Source organism: Oncorhynchus mykiss, chromosome 28 (genome assembly GCF_057628025.1).
Source record: "Oncorhynchus mykiss isolate SJ-2025 chromosome 28, ASM5762802v1, whole genome shotgun sequence".
Taxonomy (NCBI): Eukaryota; Metazoa; Chordata; class Actinopteri; order Salmoniformes; family Salmonidae; genus Oncorhynchus; species Oncorhynchus mykiss.
This window is the reverse complement of record NC_143049.1, coordinates 44231806-44255769: the sequence shown is the minus strand read 5'-3', so window position 1 is coordinate 44255769 and position 23964 is coordinate 44231806. Positions and strand designations below refer to the sequence as shown.

At 44.3% G+C, this 23964-nt stretch overlaps 1 protein-coding gene across 4 annotated transcripts in view; it reads right to left on the bottom strand.

Annotated features, from left to right (window-relative positions):
- Positions 1 to 23446, bottom strand: part of LOC118944837 (leucine-rich repeat-containing protein 24-like) — a 29128-nt gene extending 5682 nt beyond the window's left edge. For 2 of the 4 annotated variants that reach the window (XM_090226053.1, XM_090226054.1), the window contains exons 1-5: positions 13920 to 14369; positions 8745 to 9023; positions 7531 to 7699; positions 7143 to 7300; positions 1492 to 2334 (exon numbers count right to left, since the gene is read on the bottom strand). In XM_090226053.1, the coding sequence (XP_090082179.1) occupies positions 1492 to 2334; positions 7143 to 7300; positions 7531 to 7699; positions 8745 to 9023; positions 13920 to 14249 (1779 nt within the window). In that variant the 5' untranslated portion in view covers positions 14250 to 14369. Of the gene's footprint in view, positions 1 to 1491; positions 2335 to 7142; positions 7301 to 7530; positions 7700 to 8744; positions 9024 to 13919; positions 14370 to 14428; positions 14627 to 16677; positions 16774 to 22996; positions 23051 to 23119 lie in introns of those variants that run through there. The other 2 variants (XM_090226055.1, XM_090226056.1) reach the window with 2 other exon arrangements.
- Positions 23447 to 23964: the final 518 nt, after the last annotated feature.

Here is a 23964-nt window from a genome sequence, read left to right as displayed (position 1 = left end):
CACATTAACACAACACACATTAACACATTAACACATTAACACAACACACATTAACACAACACACATTAACACAACACATATTAACACAACACACATGAACACATTAACACATTAACACAACACACATTAACACAACACAACACACATTAACACAACACACATTAACACATTAACATATTAACACAACACACATTAACACAACACACATTAACACAACACACATTAACACATTAACACATTAACACAACACACATTAACACAACACACATTAACACAACACATATTAATACATTGCAGTTTTTCCCAATTGTTTACACACTAAAACTGTCCCATGACCCACACCTGTAACTCATTTAGTAGAACCAGACACCAGATCTGCAGTACTACTGGCACATGTTCTGCTTTACACTCTATAACAAACATTTGGCAAAACACATCAACACAACACACATTAACACAAGGGTGTACTGAGTAGTATGTAGTTAGTACTACATACTGAAGGGTGTATTGAGTAGTATGCAGTTAGTACTACATACTGTAGGGTGTATTGAGTAGTATGCAGTTAGTACTACATACTGTAGGGTGTATTGAGTAGTATGCAGTTAGTACTACATACTGAAGGGTGTACTGAGTAGTATGCAGTTAGTACTACATACTGAAGGGTGTATTGAGTAGTATGCAGTTAGTACTACATACTGTAGGGTGTATTGAGTAGTATGCAGTTAGTACTACATACTGAAGGGTGTACTGAGTAGTATGCAGTTAGTACTACATACTGAAGGGTGTACTGAGTAGTATGCAGTTAGTACTACATACTGAAGGGTGTACTGAGTAGTATGCAGTTAGTACTACATACTGAAGGGTGTACTGAGTAATATGCAGTTAGTACTACATACTGAAGGGTGTACTGAGTAGTATGCAGTTAGTACTACATACTGAAGGGTGTACTGAGTAGTATGCAGTTAGTACTACATACTGAAGGGTGTATTGTGTAGTATGCAGTTAGTACTACATACTGAAGGGTGTATTGAGTAGTATGCAGTTAGCACTACATACTGAAGGGTGTATTGAGTAGTATGCAGTTAGTACTACATACTGAAGGGAGTACTGAGTAGTATGCAGTTAGTACTACATACTGAAGGGTGTACTGAGTAGTATGCAGTTAGTACTACATACTGAAGGGTGTATTGAGTAGTATGCAGTTAGTACTACATACGGAAGGGTGTATTGAGTAGTATGCAGTTAGTACTACACACTGAAGGGCGTATTGAGTAGTATGCAGTTAGTACTACATACTGAAGGGTGTACTGTGTAGTATGCAGTTAGTACTACATACTGAAGGGTGTATTGAGTAGTATGCAGTTAGCACTACATACTGAAGGGTGTATTGAGTAGTATGCAGTTAGTACTAAGTACTGATGGGTGTACTGAGTAGTATGCAGTTAGTACTACATACTGAAGGGTGTATTGAGTAGTAAGACATGTCCAGACCTGTTTGTGTTGCTGCTGGCGACTGTAGATCATAAGCAGTAGAAGCAGAACAATCAGAACCAGCAGAGAGATGCTCACTGCGATGACTGTCTGAGTGGCCGGGCCCAGAGCCGAGAAGTCCATACTGCCCACCTCGTACAGGGGCTCTTGGCTGACCCCGACCACCTCCCCCAGGTAGAGGGACGACGAGGCGGAGTGCAGCCGAGGCCAGAGTGCGGTTGATGATGTCATGTTGATGGCGAGGTGAAAGGTCATATGGGCCACGCCCCCAGGGTTCAAGGCCTCGCACACGTAGTGCCCGGCGTGAGCCACCGTCACGTTGCTTAGGTACAGCATTCCACTTCCTGTGTCTGGGTCGAAGCTCTCCCTCTCTCCCCCCTCCACTTCGTCCTCTGTCGCCACGCCAACTGGCCCCCGCACATCCCTTGCTACCCCTCCTCCTCTTTCCTGTCTCCTCATGTCCCCCTCTCCTCCCTGCTCCTGTCTCCTCTTCATCCCCTCTCCTCCCAGCTCCTGTCTCCTCTTCACCCCCTCTCCTCCCAGCTCCTGTCTCCTCTTCATCCCCTCTCCTCCCAGCTCCTGTCTCCTCTTCACCCCCTCTCCTCCCAGCTCCTGTCTCCTCTTCACCCCCTCTCCTCCCAGCTCCTGTCTCCTCATGTCCCCCTCTCCTCCCAGCTCCTGCAGCAGTCCTCTGGGCCCTAGCAGTGCCCTGCCCATTGAGATCTTTCTCCAGGTGACCAGGGGCCGGGGGTATCCAGAGGCCTGACAGGCCACTCTGAGACTCTCTCCCAGCTGCACAGTGAGATGGCTGGGCTCCAGGTGTAACACAGGAGGGATACACACCTGTAGGATCAAGATCACCATGGATGACATGTGGAGGAACGTGTACAAGTGTGTGTGTGTGTTATGGGATGTGTGTGTGTTTCTCTGTGTGCGTGTGTGTACAGGTGTGCGTGTACGTGTGTGTGTGTGTGTGTGTGTGTGTGTGTGTGTGTGTGTGTGTGTGTGTGTGTGTGTGTGTGTGTGTGTGTGTGTGTGTGTGTGTGTGTGTGTGTGTGTGTACAGTAGTGGTGGTAAGTGCGGTTTAAGACTTGTTTTCATGAGCACGGCCTTATTTCTATTACAGCATATTGGATGACTGTCATTCATATCCACCCAGTTCAATGTAACAGTGACAGGTTTAGGTTACTGTCATTCATATCCACCCAGCTCAATGTAACAGTGACAGGTTTAGGTTACTGTCATTCACCCAGTTCAATGTAACAGTGACAGGTTTAGGTTACTGTCATTCATATCCACCCAGTTCAATGTAACAGTGACAGGTTTAGGTTACTGTCATTCACCCAGTTCAATGTAACATCAATAGGTTTAGGTTACTGTCATTCATATCCACCCAGCTCAATGTAACAATGATAGGTTTAGGTTACTGTCATTCACCCAGTCCAATGTAACATCAATAGATTTAGGTTACTGTCATTCATATCCACCCAGGTCAATGTAACATCAATAGGTTTAGGTTGCTACATGATACTCTACTGTTCCCTGTACTCTTCATGAGGTTGATACAACCTGGCCTATGAATGAAAGTTTACAACGTAGGTGCACACAGGTCGAGAGACAAATTTGAGATGACAGACAGAGACATTCAATACCTGCATGCACACTCTTACCTGTATCTAGCTGATCTAGGGTGTAGTCATTAGTCCAACATCTCATTAGGGGGCCTGGCCCACCCTATTGCATCTCATTAGGAGGCCTGGCCCACCCTACTGTATCTCATTAGGAGGCCTGGCCCACCCTACCACATCTCATTAGGTTTGCCTGGCCAACCCTATCGCATCTCATTAGGAGGCCTGGCCCACCCTACCACATCTCATTAGGAGGCCTGGCCCACCCTATCGCATCTCATTAGGAGGCCTGGCCCACCCTACCGCATCTCATTAGGGGGCCTGGCCCACCCTATTGCATCTCATTAGGAGGCCTGGCCCACCCTACAGTATCTCATTAGGGGGCCTGGCCCACCCTACCGCATCTCATTAGGAGGCCTGGCCCACCCTATCGCATCTCATTAGGAAGCCTGGCCCACCTAGAGGTGAATGTGATTGAGACTGATAGAAAGGGAGACAGACAGGCGGAGGAGAGAGATGAATGGGTGGGTTTGGCGTCGAGTATGAAGCGATGGCCAGCCAACGAGAGTGGTGGATAATATCTGGGGCTTTGGTGACAAAACGGATGGTGCTGTGTTAGACTGCATCCAATGTGTTGAGTAGAGTGTTGGGGGCAATTTTATAGATGACATTGCCAAAGCCAAAGGATCGGTAGGATGGTCAGTTTTACGAGGGTATGTTTGGCAGCATGAGTGAAGGATGCGTTGTTGCGAAATAATTACATTTTGGATTGGAGATGCTTAATGTGAGTCTGGAAGGAGAGTTTACAGTCTAACCAGACATCTAGGTATTTGTAGTTGTCCACATATTCTAAGTCAGAACCGTCCAGGGTAGTGATACTAGTCGGGCGGGCAGGTGCGGGCAGCGATTGGTTGAATCGCATGCATTTCGTTTTACTTGCATTTAAGAGCAGTTGGAGGCCACGGAAGGAGTGTTGTATGGCATTGAAGCTGGTCTGGAGGTTAGTTAACACAGTGTCCAAAGAAGGGCCAGATGTATACAGAATGGTGTCGTCTGTGTAGAAGTGGATCAGATAATCGCCAGCAGCAAGAGTGACATCATTGATGTATACAGAGAAGAGAGTCGGCCCGAGAATTGAACCCTGTAGCACCCCCATAGAGTGCAAGAGGTCTGGACAACAGGCCCTCCGATTTGACACAATTAACTCTGTCAGAGAAGTACAGTGCCTTGCGAAAATATTCGGCCCCCTTGAACTTTGCGACCTTTTGCCACATTTCAGGCTTCAAACATAAAGATATAAAACTGTATTTTTTTGTGAAGAATCAACAACAAGTGGACACAATCATGAAGTGGAACGACATTTTTTGGATATTTCAAACCTTTTTAACAAATCAAAAACTGAAAAATTGGGAGTGCAAAATTATTCAGCCCCTTTACTTTCAGTGCAGCAAACTCTCTCCAGAAGTTCAGTGAGGATCTCTGAATTATCCAATGTTGACCTAAATGACTAATGATGATAAATACAATCCACCTGTGTGTAATCAAGTCTCCGTATAAATGCACCTGCACTCTGATAGTCTCAGAGGTCCGTTAAAAGCGCAGAGAGCATCATGAAGAACAAGGAACACACCAGGCAGGTCCGAGATACTGTTGTGAAGAAGTTTAAAGCCGGATTTGGATACAAAAAGATTTCCCAAGCTTTAAACATCCCAAGGAGCACTGTGCAAGCGATAATATTGAAATGGAAGGTGTATCAGACCACTGCAAATCTACCAAGACCTGGCCGTCCCTCTAAACTTTCAGCTCATACAAGGAGAAGACTGATCAGAGATGCAGCCAAGAGGCCCATGATCACTCTAGATGAACTGCAGAGATCTACAGCTGAGGTGGGAGACTCTGTCCATAGGACAACAATCAGTCGTATATTGCACAAATCTGGCCTTTATGGGAAGAGTGGCAAGAAGAAAGCCATTTCTTAAAGATATCCATAAAAAGTGTCATTTAAAGTTTGCCACAATCCACCTGGGAGACACACTAAACATGTGGAAGAAGGTGCTCTGGTCAGATGAAACCAAAATTGAACTTTTTGGCAACAATGCAAAACGTTATGTTTGGCGTAAAAGCAACACAGCTGAACACACCATCCCCACTGTCAAACATGGTGGTGGCAGCATCATGGTTTGGGCCTGCTTTTCTTCAGCAGGGACAGGGAAGATTGTTAAAATTGATGGGAAGATGGATGGAGCCAAATATAGGACCATTCTGGAAGAACCTGATGGAGTCTGCAAAAGACCTGAGACTGGGACGGAGATTTGTCTTCCAACAAGACAATGATCCAAAACATAAAGCAAAATCTACAATGGAATGGTTCAAAAATAAACATATCCAGGTGTTAGAATGGCCAAGTCAAAGTCCAGACCTGAATCCAATCGAGAATCTGTGGAAAGAACTGAAAACTGCTGTTCACAAATGCTCTCCATCCAACCTCACTGAGCTCGAGCTGTTTTGCAAGGAGGAATGGGAAAAAATGTCAGTCTCTTGATGTGCAAAACTGATAGAGACATACCCCAAGCGACTTACAGCTGTAATCGCAGCAAAAGGTGGCTCTACAAAGTATTAACTTAAGGGGGCTGAATAATTTTGCACGCCCAATTTTTCAGTTTTTGATTTGTTAAAAAAGTTTGAAATATCCAATAAATGTCGTTCCACTTCATGATTGTGTCCCACTTGTTGTTGATTCTTCACAAAAAAATACAGTTTTATATCTTTATGTTTGAAGCCTGAAATGTGGCAAAAGGTCGCAAAGTTCAAGGGGGCCGAATACTTTCGCAAGGCACTGTAGTTGGTGAACCAGGCGAGGCAGTCATTTGAGAAACCAAGGCTGTTGAGTCTGACAATAAGAATGTTGTGATTGACAGAGTCGAAAGCCTTGGCGAGGTCGATGAATACGGCTGCACAGTAATGTCTCTTATCGATGGCGGTTATGATATTTTTTTAGGACCTTGAAAGGGGGTGAGAGCCATGAACCTCCTAGGTTTTGTATTGAAGTCAATGTAGCCAGAGGAGGATGGAAGCTAGCTGTCCTCAAGCCATGGTGCTACCCTACAGAGTGCTGTTGAGGCTACTGTAGAACGTCATCACAAAACAGTGTTTTAATCAGTTATTTGGTGATGTGAATATATTTAGTATGGTTTTATCTAAAAAATTATTACTTAAAAAATATTCCACAATTTTAATTTTTATGAAATTCACAGAGGAGGATGGCCCTCTGGTGTACAGGTGTGTTTACAGGTGTGTGTGTGTGTACATGTGTGTGTGTGTACAGGTGTGTAGTACAGGTGTGTGTGTGTGTGTGTTGTACAGGTGTGTGTGTGTAGTACAGGTGTGTTTGTACAGGTGTGTGTGTGTGTGTGTGTGTGTGTGTGTGTGTGTGTGTGTGTGTGTGTGTGTGTGTGTGTGTGTGTGTGTGTGTGTGTGTGTGTGTGTGTGTGTGTGTGTGTGTGTGTGTGTAGTACAGGTGTGTGTGTGTGTACAGGTGTGAGTGTGTGTACAGGTGTGTGTGTGTGTGTGTGTGTGTGTGTGTGTGTGTGTGTGTGCACAGGTGTGTGTGTGTGTGTGTGTGTGTGTGTGTGTGTGCACAGGTGTGTGTGTGTGTGTGTGTGTGTGTGTGTGTGTGTGTGTGTGTGTGTGTGTGTGTGTGTGTGTGTGTGTGTGTGTGCACAGGTGTGTGTGTGTGTGTGTGTGTGTGCACAGGTGTGTGTGTGTGTGTGTGTGTGTGTGTGTGTGTGCACAGGTGTGTGTGTGTGTGTGTGTGTGTGCACAGGTGTGTGTGTGTGTGTGTGTGTGTGTGTGTGTGTAGTACAGGTGTGTGTGTACAGGTGTGTGTGTGTAGTACAGGTGTGTGTACAGGTGTGTGTACAGGTGTGTGTACAGGTGTGTCTACAGGTGTGTGTGTGTGTGTGTGTGTGTGTGTGTGTAGTACAGGTGTGTGTAGTACAGGTGTGTGGTGTGTGTAGTACAGACCAGGCTGTTAGCTGCCACCTCCAGCAGACTGAGGTAGGCCAGGCGGGGGGGTTCGGCACACAGCAGACGACGCTCTGACCAGCTCAGAAACCTCTGACCCTCAGCATCAATCCACGACCTCAGCCACTGGAGCGCACAGTCACACCGCCACGGGTTCTCTGTAGAGGAGGGTTCATTTATGTAATTCTGTCTCCGGTCCCAGTCAGTTGTGTTTAAAATGATATTCCTGCTTTCTATTCCTTCACTGTCCCCTTACTGGGATTGAACCAGTGGTCCTCTGATCACAAACACACCTGGCGACCCGCCGGGACTAGTTGTGCTATATCACCACTAGCAACATTTTACAAGCTAGCTACGGAGGGAGTTTAGGACGTGCCCTTCCCTGTACCTGTGACTCTGAGGACCTGCAGGCTGACGAGGGGCTGTAGGGAGGCTGGTCCGAGGGTGTGGAGCTGGTTCCTGCTGAGGTCCAGGAGAGCCAGGGAGGAGAGTCCAGCCAGAGCTTGGTCACCCAGCACCTCTATACTGTTCTCCTGGAGGTGTAGCTCCTGTAGACTCTGTGGGGGGTAGAGGTTAGGGGTCAGGTGTAGACTGTGGGGGGGTTAGAGGTTAGGGGTCAGGTGTCGACTCTGTGAGGGGGGTTAGAGGCTAGGGGTCAGGTGTAGACTCTGTTCTGTAGGGTTAACCCTCTACAGTCTAATCCCTGTCTAAACCGTTGGAGGGAGGGGGGTTTCTGTAGGGTTAACCCTCTACAGTCTAATCCCTGTCTAAACCGTTGGAGGGAGGGGGGGGTTCTATAGGGTTAACCCTCTACATTCTAATCCCGGTTCTAAACCGTTGGAGGGAGGGGGGGTTCTGTAGGGTTAACTCTCTACAGTCTAATCCCGGTTCTAAACTAACATATGGAATTGTTTTAAGAAAGTCCCACCAAGGATAATTTTGCTGTTTGATATAAATATCTCTAGTTTAAACAGTCGGATTTGGATGACAACTTTTTATTATTATTCATTAGATTTCCACAATGGGGCACGGACATTGTAGAACAAGGGTTAAGGGTTAAGGGTTCAGTGCCAAGGGTTAAGGGCCAAGGTTTCAGGGCCAAGGGTTAAGGGCCAAGGGTTTAAGGGCCAAGGGTTTAAGGGCCAAGGGTTTAAGGGCCAAGGGTTAAGGGTTCTGGGCCAAGGGTTAAGGGCCAAGTGTTAAGGGCCAAGGGTTAAGGGCCAAGGGTTTAAGGGCCAAGGGTTCAGGGCCAAGGGTTAAGGGCCAAGGGTTAAGGGCCAAGGGTTAAGGGCCAAGGGTTTAAGGGCCAAGGGTTCAGGGTTCAGGGCCAAGGGTTAAGGGCCAAGGGTTTAAGGGCCAAGGGTTAAGGGTTCAGGGCCAAGGGTTAAGGGCCAAGGGTTAAGGGCCAAGGGTTAAGGGCCAAGGGTTTAAGGGCCAAGGGTTAAGGGCCAAGGGTTTAAGGGCCAAGGGTTCAGGGCCAAGGGTTAAGGGCCAAGGGTTAAGGGCCAAGGGTAGTGTTTCCTACTGATCTGCAGACCTTCAAATGTCATGTTTGTGTAGGGTTCAGGGGTTAGAGGTCAAGGGTCACGGTTTGAGACTGACCTGCAGCCCAGTAAAGGTGTGATCATGCAGCCGTGTGATCTGATTGGCCGCCAGGTAGAGAATGCGGAGGTGGACCAGGCCGGTGAAGGTGTCGGGGGTTAGCAGGTGGATGAGGTTCCCATTGAGGGCTAACTCTATCAGCGGGCCCTGAGCCAGGAAAGCCCCAGGCTCCAAGGCTGAGATGCTGTTGTTCTGCAGGTAGAGGTAGAGCAGCCGGTCCAGCCCTGACAGGTCCAAACGACGGATGTGGACAATAGCATTATCCTGCAGGAATACTGTCTGGGTGGAGAAGAGGGACAGCCCGACATTAATACACACTCTGAGTCACATTACGCCCCTGAGGAGAACTTAGCTGATATAGTCTACAAGTCATTACAACACTGAGGAGAACTTAGCTGCTATAGTCTACAAGTCATTACTACACTGAGGAGAATTTAGCTGCTATAGTCTACAAGTCATTACTACACTGAGGACAATTTAGCTGCTATACTCTACCAGTCTACCAAGTCAATACTACACGGAGGAGAATTCAGCTGCTATAGTCTACCAGTCTACCAAGTCAATACTACACTGAGGAAAACTTGGCTGCTATAGTCTACCAGTCTACAAGTCATTACTACACAGAGGAGAATTTAGCTGATATAGTCTACAAGTCATTACTACACTGAGGAGAATTCAGCTGCTATAGTGTACAAGTCATTACTACACTGAGGAGAATTCAGCTGCTATAGTCTACCTGTCTACAAGTCATTACTACACGGAGGAGAATTTAGCTGATATAGTCTACAAGTCATTACTACACTGAGGAGAACTTGGCTGCTATAGTCTACAAGTCATTACTACACTGAGGACAATTTAGCTGATATAGAGTACAAGTCATTACTACACTGAGGAGAACTTGGCTGCTATAGTCTACCAGTCGACCAAGTCATTACTACACTGAGGAGAATTTAGCTGCTGTAGTCTACAAGTCATTACTACACTGAGGAGAACTTGGCTGCTATAGTCTACAAGTCATTACTACACTGAGGAGAATTTAGCTGCTATAGTGTACAAGTCATTACTACACTGAGGAGAACTTGGCTGCTATAGTCTACAAGTCATTACTACAGTGAGGAGAATTTAGCTGCTGTAGTCAACAAGTCATTACTACACTGAGGAGAATTTAGCTGCTGTAGTCTACAAGTCATTACTACACTGAGGAGAATTTAGCTGCTGTAGTCTACCAGTCATTACTACACTGAGGAGAACTTGGCTGCTATAGTCTACAAGTCATTACTACACTGAGGAGAACTTGGCTGCTATAGTCTACAAGTCATTACTACACTGAGGACAATTTAGCTGCTATAGTCTACCAGTCTACCAAGTCAATACTACACTGAGGAGAACTTAGCTGCTATAGTCTACAAGTCATTGAGTAGAATTCAGCTGCTATATTCTACCAGTCAACCAAGTCATTACTACACTGAGGAGAACTTGGCTACTATAGTCTACATGTCTACCAGTCTACCATGTCATTACTACACTGATGAGAATTTAGCTGCTATAGTCTACCAGTCTACCAAGTCAATACTACACTGAGGAGAATTTAGCTGCTATAGTCTACAAGTCATTACTACACTGAGGAGAACTTGGCTGCTATAATCTACAAGTCATTACTACACTGAGGACAATTTAGCTGCTATAGTCTACCAGTCTACCAAGTCAATACTACACTGAGGAGAATTTAGCTGCTATAGTCTACAAGTCATTACTACACTGAGGAGAACTTGGCTGCTATAATATACAAGTCATTACTACACTGAGGACAATTTAGCTGCTATAGTCTACCAGTCTACCAAGTCAATACTACACTGAGGAGAACTTAGCTGCTATAGTCTACAAGTCATTGAGTAGAATTCAGCTGCTATATTCTACCAGTCAACCAAGTCATTACTACACTGAGGAGAACTTGGCTACTATAGTCTACATGTCATTACTACACTGAGGAGAACTTAGCTGCTATAGTCTACCAGTCTACCAAGTCAATTCTACACCGAGGACAATTTAGCTGCTATAGTCTACCAGTCTACCAAATCAATACTACACTGAGGACAATTTAGCTGCTATAGTCTACAAGTCATTACTACACTGAGGAGAATTTAGCTGCTGTAGTCTACCATGTCATTACTACACTGAGGAGAACTTAGCTGCTATAGTCTACAAGTCATTACTACACTGAGGAGAATTTAGCTGCTATAGTCTACAAGTCATTACTACACTGAGGACAATTTAGCTGCTATAGTCTACCAGTCTACCAAGTCAATACTACACGGAGGAGAATTCAGCTGCTATAGTCTACCAGTCTACCAAGTCAATACTACACTGAGGAAAACTTGGCTGCTATAGTCTACCAGTCTACAAGTCATTACTACACAGAGGAGAATTTAGCTGATATAGTCTACAAGTCATTACTACACTGAGGAGAATTCAGCTGCTATAGTGTACAAGTCATTACTACACTGAGGAGAATTCAGCTGCTATAGTCTACCTGTCTACAAGTCATTACTACACGGAGGAGAATTTAGCTGATACAGTCTACAAGTCATTACTACACTGAGGAGAACTTGGCTGCTATAGTCTACAAGTCATTACTACACTGAGGACAATTTAGCTGCTATAGTCTACCAGTCTACCAAGTCAATACTACACTGAGGACAATTTAGCTGATATAGAGTACAAGTCATTACTACACTGAGGAGAACTTGGCTGCTATAGTCTACCAGTCGACCAAGTCATTACTACACTGAGGAGAATTTAGCTGCTGTAGTCTACAAGTCATTACTACACTGAGGAGAACTTGGCTGCTATAGTCTACAAGTCATTACTACACTGAGGAGAATTTAGCTGCTATAGTGTACAAGTCATTACTACACTGAGGAGAACTTGGCTGCTATAGTCTACAAGTCATTACTACAGTGAGGAGAATTTAGCTGCTGTAGTCAACAAGTCATTACTACACTGAGGAGAATTTAGCTGCTGTAGTCTACAAGTCATTACTACACTGAGGAGAATTTAGCTGCTGTAGTCTACCAGTCATTACTACACTGAGGAGAACTTGGCTGCTATAGTCTACAAGTCATTACTACACTGAGGAGAACTTGGCTGCTATAGTCTACAAGTCATTACTACACTGAGGACAATTTAGCTGCTATAGTCTACCAGTCTACCAAGTCAATACTACACTGAGGAGAACTTAGCTGCTATAGTCTACAAGTCATTGAGTAGAATTCAGCTGCTATATTCTACCAGTCAACCAAGTCATTACTACACTGAGGAGAACTTGGCTACTATAGTCTACATGTCTACCAGTCTACCATGTCATTACTACACTGATGAGAATTTAGCTGCTATAGTCTACCAGTCTACCAAGTCAATACTACACTGAGGAGAATTTAGCTGCTATAGTCTACAAGTCATTACTACACTGAGGAGAACTTGGCTGCTATAATCTACAAGTCATTACTACACTGAGGACAATTTAGCTGCTATAGTCTACCAGTCTACCAAGTCAATACTACACTGAGGAGAATTTAGCTGCTATAGTCTACAAGTCATTACTACACTGAGGAGAACTTGGCTGCTATAATATACAAGTCATTACTACACTGAGGACAATTTAGCTGCTATAGTCTACCAGTCTACCAAGTCAATACTACACTGAGGAGAACTTAGCTGCTATAGTCTACAAGTCATTGAGTAGAATTCAGCTGCTATATTCTACCAGTCAACCAAGTCATTACTACACTGAGGAGAACTTGGCTACTATAGTCTACATGTCATTACTACACTGAGGAGAACTTAGCTGCTATAGTCTACCAGTCTACCAAGTCAATTCTACACCGAGGACAATTTAGCTGCTATAGTCTACCAGTCTACCAAATCAATACTACACTGAGGACAATTTAGCTGCTGTAGTCTACCAGTCTACCAAGTCATTACTACACTGAGGAGAATTTAGCTGCTATAGTCTACCAGTCTACCAAGTCATTACTACACTGAGGAGAATTTAGCTGCTGTAGTCTACCAGTCTACCAAGTCAATACTACACTGATGAGAATTTAGCTGCTGTAGTCTACCATGTCATTACTACACTGAGGAGAATTTAGCTGCTGTAGTCTACCATGTCATTACTACTCTGAGGAGAATTTAGCTGCTGTAGTCTACCATGTCATTACTACACTGAGGAGAATTTAGCTGCTGTAGTCTACCATGTCATTACTACTCTGAGGAGAATTTAGCTGCTGTAGTCTACCATGTCATTACTACACTGAGGAGAATTTAGCTGCTATAGTCTACCAGTCTACCAAGTCATTTTAGGCGAAAATTGAATAAGGGGCGGATCCTTAAAACCTGTTTGGGATAGGGGGTTGCATTTTCACGTTCGGATGAAAAGCGTGCCCAGAGAAAACTCCCTGCTACTCAAGCCCAGATGCGAATATATGCATATTATTAGTAGTATTGGATAGAAAACACTCGAACACTTGAATTATGTCTGTGAATATAACAGAACTCATATGGCAGGTGAAAACCTGAGAAGAATTCAACCAGGAAGTGGGAAATCTGACGTTTGTAGTTTTACAACTCATTGCCTATCAAATATACAGTGTCTATGGGGTCATATTGCACTTCCTACGGCTTCCACTAGATGTCAACAGTCTATATAACCTTGTATGAGGCTTCTGCTGTGAAGTGGTGGCAAATGAGAACTGTTTGAGTAAGGGGTCTGCCAGAGTGGCATGAGCTGATCACACGCGCTCACGTGAGAGGTAGCTGCGTTCCATTGCAATTCTAAAGACAGAGGAATTCTCCGGTTGGAACATTATTGAAGATTTATGTTAAAAACATCCTAAAGATTGATTCTATACATCGTTTGACATGTTTCTACGAAATGTAATATACATTTTTGAACTTTTCGTCTGAACTTTTGCCTGGACTTGCCCGCGCCTCGTGAGTTTGGATTTGATTACTAAAAGCTAACAAAAGGAGGTATTTGGAAATAAATGATGGACTTTATCGAACAAAACAAAACATGTATTTTGGAGCTGGGATTCCTGGTAGTGCATTCTGATGAAGATCATCAAAGGTAAGTGAATATTTATAACGAAACAAACCTGTGTTTTACAATATATTTACCTGTGTTGTGTCAGGAACTCTCTGTGGGATCTCTCTGAGTCCTAGAGATCCACACTCTACAGTCAGGCTGTAGCAGTGACATCCTGATGGACAGGCATCACAGGACAGGGGGAGGAGGAGGGGGAGGAGAAGCAGGGGCAGCCTGGGGAACTGAAGGAGAACCATCACACTGAGAGGAGAGGAGGAGGAGGAGGAGGAGGAAGAGAGGAGGAGGGGGAGGAGCAGGCGCAGGCGCAGCCCGGGGAACTGAAGGAGAACCATCACACTGAGAGGAGAGGAGGGGCAGAGGAGAGGAGTGGAGAGTAAAGAATGGGAGATCAACATAAGCATAGAAAAAGCCCCCAGAGTGTTCCAAACCAACCTTGTTTCTAGTGATGCTCTACAAGGTGATAGGTAACCTTGTTTCTAGTGATGCTCTACAAGGTGATAGTTAACCTTGTTTCTAGTGATGCTCTACACAGTGATAGTTAACCTTGTTTCTAGTGATGCTCTACACAGTGATAGTTAACCTTGGTTCTAGTGATGCAGTATATAGGCTTCCGAGTGGCCCTGTGGTCTAAGGAACTGCATCTCAGTGCTAGAGGCGTCACTACAGACTCTGGTTCGATCCCGGGCTATATCACAACCGGCCGTGATCGGGAGTCCCATAGGGCGGCGCAGAATTGGCCCAGCGTCTGCCAGTTAGGGGAGGGTTTGGCCGGGGCAGGCTGTCGCGAAAGAGAGGAGAGAAGATAAAAGGAGGAGAGAAGAGAAAGGGAGGAGAGAAGAGGAAGAGAGGAGAGAAGAGGAATGGGGAAGAGAGGAGGAAGGGGGAAGAGAAGAGGAAGAGAGGAGAGTGAATGGTGATTGGGTTCTAGTAAAGTAGGGCCTGCTGCAACACATCATATAGTTAAGTAGGGCCTGCTGTAACACATCATATAGTAAAGTAGGGCCTGCTGTAACACATCATATAGTAAAGTAGGGCCTGCTGTAACACATCATATAGTAAAGTAGGGCCTGCTGCAACACATCATATAGTAAAGTAGGGCCTGCTGCAACACATCATATAGTTAAGTAGGGCCTGCTGCAACACATCATATAGTAAAGTAGGGCCTGCTGCAACACATCATATAGTAAAGTAGGGCCTGCTGCAACACATCATATAGTAAAGTAGGGCCTGCTGCAACACATCATATAGTAAAGTAGGGCCTGCTGCAACACATCATATAGTAAAGTAGGGCCTGCTGCAACACATCATATAGTAAAGTAGGGCCTGCTGCAACACATCATATAGTAAAGTAGGGCCTGCTTCAACACATCATATAGTAAAGTAGGGCCTGCTGCAACACATCATATAGTAAAGTAGGGCCTGCTGCAACACATCAAATATTGAAATGTGTGGGCCTGCTGCAACACATCAAATATTGAAATGTGTGGGCCTGCTGCAACACATCATATAGTAAAGTAGGGCCTGCTGCAACACATCATATAGTAAAGTAGGGCCTGCTGCAACACATCATATAGTAAAGTAGGGCCTGCTGCAACACATCATATAGTAAAGTAGGGCCTGCTGCAACACATCATATAGTTAAGTAGGGCCTGCTGCAACACATCATATAGTAAAGTAGGGCCTGCTGCAACACAATAATATAGGCCTGTAGTAAAGTAGAGCCTGCTGCAACACATCATATAGACCTGTAGTTAAGTAGGGCCTGCTGCAACACATCATATAGACCTGTAGTTAAGTAGGGCCTGCTTCAACACATCATATAGTTAAGTTGGGCCTGCTGCAACACAATCATATAGACCTGTAGTAAAGTAGGGCCTGCTGCAACACAATCATATGGTAAAGTAGGGCCTGCTGCAACACAATCATATAGTTAAATAGGGCCTGCTGGAACACAATCATATAGGCCTGTAGTTAAGTAGGGCCTGCTGCAACATAATCATATAGTTAAGTAGGGCCTGCTGGAACACAATCATATAGGCCTGTAGTTAAGTAGGGCCTGCTGCAACATAATCATATATTTAAGTAGGGCCTGCTGCAACACATAATATAGTTAAGTAGGGCCTGCTGCAACATAATCATATAGTTAAGTAGGGCCTGCTGCAACACATAATATAGTTAAGTAGGGCCTGCTGCAACACATAATATAGTTAAGTAGGGCCTGCTTCAACACAATCATATAGGCCTGTAGTAAAGTAGGGCCTGCTGCAACACATCATATAGTTAAGTAGGGCCTGCTTCAACACAATCATATAGGCCTGTAGTAAAGTAGGGCCTGCTGCAACACAATCATATAGGCCTGTAGTAAAGTAGGGCCTGCTGCAACACAATCATATAGGCCTGTAGTAAAGTAGGGCCTGCTGCAACACAATCACATAGGCAGTAGTAAAGTAGGGCCTGCTGTTGGGGGACCAGGTTCCCCTGGATGTAACTGTTGTCAATGAAGGCTGTGTGTTGGGGGACCAGATTCCCCTGGATGTAACTGTTGTCAATGAAGGCTGTGTGTTGGGGGACCAGATTCCCCTGGATGTAACTGTTGTCAATGAAGGCTGTGTGTTGGGGGACCAGATTCCCCTGGATGTAACTGTTGTCAATGAAGGCTGTGTGTTGGGGGACCAGGTTCCCCTGGATGTAACTGTTGTCAATGAAGGCTGTGTGTTGGGGGACCAGATTCCCCTGGATGTAACTGTTGTCAATGAAGGCTGTGTGTTGGGGGACCAGGTTCCCCTGGATGTAACTGTTGTCAATGAAGGCTGTGTGTTGGTGCCCTACCACCAGAGTTATCTGCTGTCCTGATGTAACTGGTGATGTCACTGGGCTGGTGGATGTAGGCCAACTTGTTCATTCTCCGCCCTGCAATCTGTAATCCTGTGGTAAACATGTTATAATCCTGACGGTCAAACGCTGGAGAGATAATCTGCTCTACATAGACAGACACAGTTTACCCTGTCACCCTGACACAATACAGCTGGGAATCAAAGAGAGAGAGAGAGCTAACACCATGTCAATATAAAACACCTCTAATCCACTGTTTATCTCTACTGTTTACCTCTACTTTTTACCTCTACTGTTTACCTCTACTGTCTACCTCTACTGTCTACCTCTACTGTCTACCTCTACTGTCTACATCTACTGTCTACCTCTACTGTCTACCTCTACTGTCTACCTCCACTGTTTATCTCTACTGTTTACCTCTACTTTTTACCTCTACTGTTTACCTCTACTGTCTACCTCTACTGTCTACCTCTACTGTCTACCTCTACTGTCTACATCTACTGTCTACCTCTACTGTCTACCTCTACTGTTTAACTGTATTGTTTACCTCTACTGTCTACCTCTACTGTCTACCTCTACTGTCTACCTCTACTGTCTACCTCTACTGTCTACCTCTACTGTTTAACTGTATTGTTTACCTCTACTGTCTACCTCTACTGTTTACCTCTACTGTCTACCTCTACTCTCTACCTCTACTGTCTACCTCTACTGTTTACCTCTATTGTTTACCTCTACTGTCTACTTCTACTGTTTACCTCTACTGTTTACCTCTACTGTTTACCTCTACTGTTTAACTGTACTATTTACAGTGCATTCAGAAAGTATTCAGACCCCTTGTCTTATTCCACATTTGGTTATGTTACAGCCTTATTCTAAAATTGATTAAAGAAAACATTTTCCTCATCAATCTACACACAATAACCCATAATGACAAAGCGAAAACAGGTTTTTATACAGTACCAGTCAACGGTTTGGACACACCTACTTATTCCAGGGTTTTTCTTTATTTTTTACTATTTTCTACATTGTAGAATAATAGTGAAGACATCAAAACTATGAAATAAAACATATGAAGTCAAGTTGTAACCAAAAATGTGTTAAACAAGTAGATTTGAGATTATTCAAAGTAGCCACCATTTGCCTTGATGAAAGCTTTGCACACTCTTGGTATTCTCTCAACTAGCTTCATGAATGCTTTTCCAACAGTCTTGAAGGAGTTCCCACATATGCTGCTTTTCCTTCATTCTGCGGTCCAACTCATCCCAAACCATCTCAATTGGGTTGAGGTCAGGTCATCTGATGCAGCATTCCATCACTGTCCATGGTCAAATAGCCCTTACACAGCCTAGAGTTGTGTTTTGGGTCATTGTCCTGTTGAAAAACAAATGATAGATCCACTAAGCCCAAACCAGATGTGATTGGCATATCACTGCAGAATTATGTGGTAGCCATGCTGGTTAAGTGTGCCTTGAATTCTAAATAATTCACTGGCAGTGTCACCAGCAATGCACCCTCACTCCAGCACACCTCCTCCTCCATGCTTCATGGTGGGAACCACACATGCGGAGATCCTCCGTTCACCTACTCTGCTTCTCACAAAGACACAGCGGTTGGAACCAAAAATGTCCTCCGGTCTAATGTCCTCCGGTCTAATGTCCATTGCTTGTGTTTCTTTGCCCGAACAATTCTCTTCTTATTATTGGTGTCCTTTAGTAGTGGTCTCTTTGCAGCAATTCAACCATGAAGGCCTGATTCACACAGTCTCCTCTGAACAGTTGATGTTGAGATGTGTCTGTTACTTGAACTCTGTGAAGTATTTATTTGGGAAGCAATCTGAAGTGCAGTTAACTCTAATGTATTTATCCTCTGCAGCAGAGGTAACTCTGGATCTTCCTTTCCTGTGGCGGTCCTCATGAGAGCCAGTTTCATCATAGCGTTTGATGTTTTTTTTGACTGCACTTGAAGAAACTTTCAAAGTTCTTGAAATGTTCCGTATTGACTGACCTTCATGTGTTAAAGTATGATGGACTGTCATTTCTGTTTGCTTATTTGAGCTGTTCTTGCCATAATACTGATTTTGGTATTTTTTACCAAATAGGGCTATCTTCTGGAAACCACCCCTACCTTGTCACAACACAACTGATTGGCTCAAAAGCATTCAGATGGAAATAAATTCCACAAATTAACTTTTAACAAGGCACACCTGTTCATTGAAATGCATTCCAGGTGACTACCTCATGAAGCTGGTTGAGAGAATGCCAAGAGTGTGTAAAGCTGTCATCAAGACAAAGGGGGGCTACTTTGAAGAATCTCAAATATAAAATAGATTTTGATTTGTTTAACACTTCTTTCGTTACTACATGATTCCATATCTGTTATTTCATAGTTTTACAATGTAAAAAATAGTACAAAATAATGAAAAACCCTGGAATGAGTAGGGTTGTCCAAACTTTTGACTGGTTCTGTAAATTGTGGCAAATTTATTTAAGAATATAAAATAAAATAACTTATTTACATAAGTATTCAGACCCTTTGCGATGAAACTCTAAATTAAGCTCAGGTGCATCCTGTTTCCATTGATCATCCATGAGATGATTCAACTACTTGGAGTCCACCTGTGGTAAATTCAATTGATTGGACATGATTTGGAAAGGCACACACCTGTCTATATAAGGTCCCACAGTTGACAGTGCATGTCAGAGCAAAAACCAAGCCACGAGGTCGAAGGAATTATCCGTTGAGCTCCGAGACAGGATTGTGTCGAGGCACAGATCTTGGGAAGGGTACCAAAAAATGTCTGCAGCTGTCACACTGGAATAAATGCATCGGGAGACAGGAGCAGGGATGCGTAATAGGGGGTTTTATTTCCCAAATGACAGCGTGCCGTGTAAAGGCAAGGGGACGAAGACAAAACAAACACAGGGTAGAAACCCAAACAAAAGAGTGAAGAGTACCTCAAATAAATAACACAACCTCTTTACCACGGTCCTTTGGTGGTGGGAAGTTCTGCTGTTGAAAGAACTGGACCAAGGTGCTCATACATATTCCTTTTTATTAGGATGACGCCGACAAAAACAATAAACAATATAAAAACAACCGTGAAGCTTAAGGGCTATAGTGCCAACAAACAAAGACAACTTCCCACACAGAAAGGAGGGAAAAGGGCTACCTAAGTATGGTTCCCAATCAGGGAGTGACAGTACCCACCCCCAAATGTGCGGATTCCGGCCACAAAACCTGAACCTATAGGGGAGGGTCTGGGTGGGCATCCATCCGCGGTGGCGGCTCCGGGACGCAGACTCCGCTCCACCACTGGCTCACCCCACTGTGGTGGCACCTCCAGTGCGGGGACCCTCGTTGCGGGCCCTGGACTGGGGGCTCCGGGCTGGAGGCCGCCTGACCAAACTAAGGAGAAGGGCCTTGGTCAGGGAGTTGACCAACAACCCTAATGGCTCCAGGGTTCCTCTGTGGAGATGGGAGAACCTTGATGAAAACCTGCTCCAGAGCCTCAGGACCTCCAGAGCCTCAGGACCTCAGGACCTCAGACTGGGGCGAAGGTTCACCTTCCAACAGGACAACGACCCTAAGCACATAGCCAAGACAACGCAGGAGTGGCTTCGGGACAAGTCTCTAAATGTCCTTGAATGGCCCAGCCAGAGCCCGGACTTGATCCCGATCAAACATCTCTTGAGAGACCTGAAAATAGCTGTGCAGCGACACTCCCGATCCAACCTAACAGAGCTTGAGAGGATCTGCAGAGAAGAATGGGAGAAACTCCCCAAATACAGGTGTGCCAATCTTGTTGCGTCATACCCAAGAAGAATCGAGGCTGTAATTGCAGCCAAAGGTGCTTCAACAAAGTTCTGAGTAAAGGGTCTGAATTCTTATGTAAACGTAATATTTAAGTTTTTTTTTATTTTAAATAAATATTCAATCATTTCTAAAAACCCGTTTTTGCTTTGTCATTATGGAGTATAGTTTTAAGATTGATGAGGGAAAAAAATATTTGATCAATTTTAGAATAAGGCTGTAACGTAACAAAATGTGGAATAAGTCACTGTAACTCGGACAGACATACAGTGCCTTGCGAAAGTATTCGGCCCCCTTGAACTTTGCGACCTTTTGCCACATTTCAGGCTTCAAACATAAAGATATAAAACTGTATTTTTTTGTGAAGAATCAACAACAAGTGGGACACAATCATGAAGTGGAACGACATTTATTGGATATTTCAAACTTTTTTAACAAATCAAAAACTGAAAAATTGGGCGTGCAAAATTATTCAGCCCCCTTAAGTTAATACTTTGTAGCGCCACCTTTTGCTGCGATTACAGCTGTAAGTCGCTTGGGGTATGTCTCTATCAGTTTTGCACATCGAGAGACTGAAATTTTTTCCCATTCCTCCTTGCAAAACAGCTCGAGCTCAGTGAGGTTGGATGGAGAGCATTTGTGAACAGCAGTTTTCAGTTCTTTCCACAGATTCTCGATTGGATTCAGGTCTGGACTTTGACTTGGCCATTCTAACACCTGGATATGTTTATTTTTGAACCATTCCATTGTAGATTTTGCTTTATGTTTTGGATCATTGTCTTGTTGGAAGACAAATCTCCATCCCAGTCTCAGGTCTTTTGCAGACTCCATCAGGTTTTCTTCCAGAATGGTCCTGTATTTGGCTCCATCCATCTTCCCATCAATTTTAACCATCTTCCCTGTCCCTGCTGAAGAAAAGCAGGCCCAAACCATGATGCTGCCACCACCATGTTTGACAGTGGGGATGGTGTGTTCAGCTGTGTTGCTTTTACGCCAAACATAACGTTTTGCATTGTTGCCAAAAAGTTCAATTTTGGTTTCATTTGACCAGAGCACCTTCTTCCACATGTTTGGTGTGTCTCCCAGGTGGCTTGTGGCAAACTTTAAACAACACTTTTTATGGATATCTTTAAGAAATGGCTTTCTTCTTGCCACTCTTCCATAAAGGCCAGATTTGTGCAATATACGACTGACTGATTGTTGTCCTATGGACAGAGTCTCCCACCTCAGCTGTAGATCTCTGCAGTTCATCCAGAGTGATCATGGGCCTCTTGGCTGCATCTCTGATCAGTCTTCTCCTTGTATGAGCTGAAAGTTTAGAGGGACGGCCAGGTCTTGGTAGATTTGCAGTGGTCTGATACTCCTTCCATTTCAATATTATCGCTTGCACAGTGCTCCTTGGGATGTTTAAAGCTTGGGAAATCTTTTTGTATCCAAATCCGGCTTTAAACTTCTTCACAACAGTATCTCGGACCTGCCTGGTGTGTTCCTTGTTCTTCATGATGCTCTCTGCGCTTTTAACGGACCTCTGAGACTATCACAGTGAAGGTGCATTTATATAGAGACTTGATTACACACAGGTGTATTGTATTTATCATCATTAGTCATTTAGGTCAACATTGGATCATTCAGAGATCCTCACTGAACTTCTGGAGAGAGTTTGCTGCACTGAAAGTAAAGGGGCGGAATAATTTTGCACGCCCAATTGTTCAGTTTTTGATTTGTTAAAAAAGTTTGAAATATCCAATAAATGTCGTTCCACTTCATGATTGTGTCCCACTTGTTGTTGATTCTTCACAAAAAAAATACCGTTTTATATCTTTATGTTTGAAGCCTGAAATGTGGCAAAAGGTCGCAAAGTTCAAGGGGGCCGAATACTTTCGCAAGGCACTGTATGTATGACAGTAAATCACTGAGAGTACAAAACATTAGGAACACTTTCCTAATATTGAGTTGCACCCGCTTTCCCCCTCAGAACAGCCTCAATTCATCAGGGCATGGGCTCTACAAATTGTCGAAAGCGTTCCACAACATGCTGGCCCATGTTGACTCCAATGCTTCCCAGAGTTGTGTCAAGTTGACTTTTGTCCTTTGGGTGGTTGACCTTTCTTAATACACACAGGAAACGGTTGAGCATGAAAAACCCATCAGTGTTGCAGTTCTTGACACAAACCGGTGCGCCTGGCACCTACTACCATACCCTGTTCAAAGTCACTTAAATCTTTCGTCTTTCCCATTCACCCTCTGAATGGCACACAGACACAATCCATAACTCAATTGTCTCAAGGCTTAAAAATCCTTCTTTAACCCGTCTCCTCCCCTTCATCTACACTGATTTGAAGTGGATTTAAACAAGTGACATCAATAAGGGATCATAGCTTTCACCTGGATTCACCTGGTCAGTCTGTCATGGAAAGAGCAGGTGTTCCTAATGTTTCGTCCACCCAGTGGGTTAGTTGTATATATTATAATAATAATAAAAAACTCAGAAGAACAGAAAACTTACCCAGAAATCAATCCTGAACTTCAGAGAGGAGTTGCATTGAGGACAGATTCATCCCTATGGAGACATTAGTATTGTCCCATGGCTTAGATGGCAGATTTACAATAATAGCTAAGCTATACTTACCTGTTGTATATTCAACACAGACGAGATGAGATCCAATCTTCCCTTGGCCTCGGCTTCTCTCGCCTCTCACCAGACGGATTTAGGATGAAAATATTACGAGCCACAGACTGTACAGTACACGGTACTGTTTAATCCAGCAGTAACATTTGGTCCGTCCTCTAACTCTGCTAAAACTCTACAGCTGCTGCTCCATCCTAGATGGAGATCCTAACAGTGAAATGTCAGAATGAAATAGGCTAGGAACACTATTAACAGGATGACAACAACACATTGATGTTATAAGGACAGAGTTGGACCACCAGACAACTCCACTAGTTGTTGTTGTTTGACTTGTTTGTCGCCAGCAGCAGTTGACTCCTCCCCCTTTTGTATTTTATTTTATTTATCCTTTCTCTCTCGCTGTGTCTCTGTCTCTCTCTCTGTCTCTCTGTCTCCCTGTCTCTGTCTCTCTGTCTCTGTCTCTGTCTCTCTCTGTCTCTCTTTCTGTCTCTCTTTCTGTCTCTCTTTCTGTCTCTCTTTCTGTCTCTGTCTCTGTCTCTCTTTCTGTCTCTCTCTGTCTCTGTCTCTCTCTGTCTCTGTCTCTCTCTGTCGCTCTCTGTGTATGTCTCTCTCTGTCTCTGTCTCTCTCTCTGTCGCTCTCTGTCTCTGTCTCTCTCTCTGTCTCTGTCTCTCTCTCTGTCTTTGTCTCTCTCTCTGTCTCTCTCTGTCTCTCTCTGTCTCTGTCTCTCTCTGTCTCTGTCTCTGTCTCTGTCTCTGTCTCTGTCTCTCTCTCTGTCTCTCTCTCTGTCTCTGTCTCTCTCTCTGTCTCTGTCTCTCGCTCTCTCTCTCTCTGTCTCTGTCTCTCT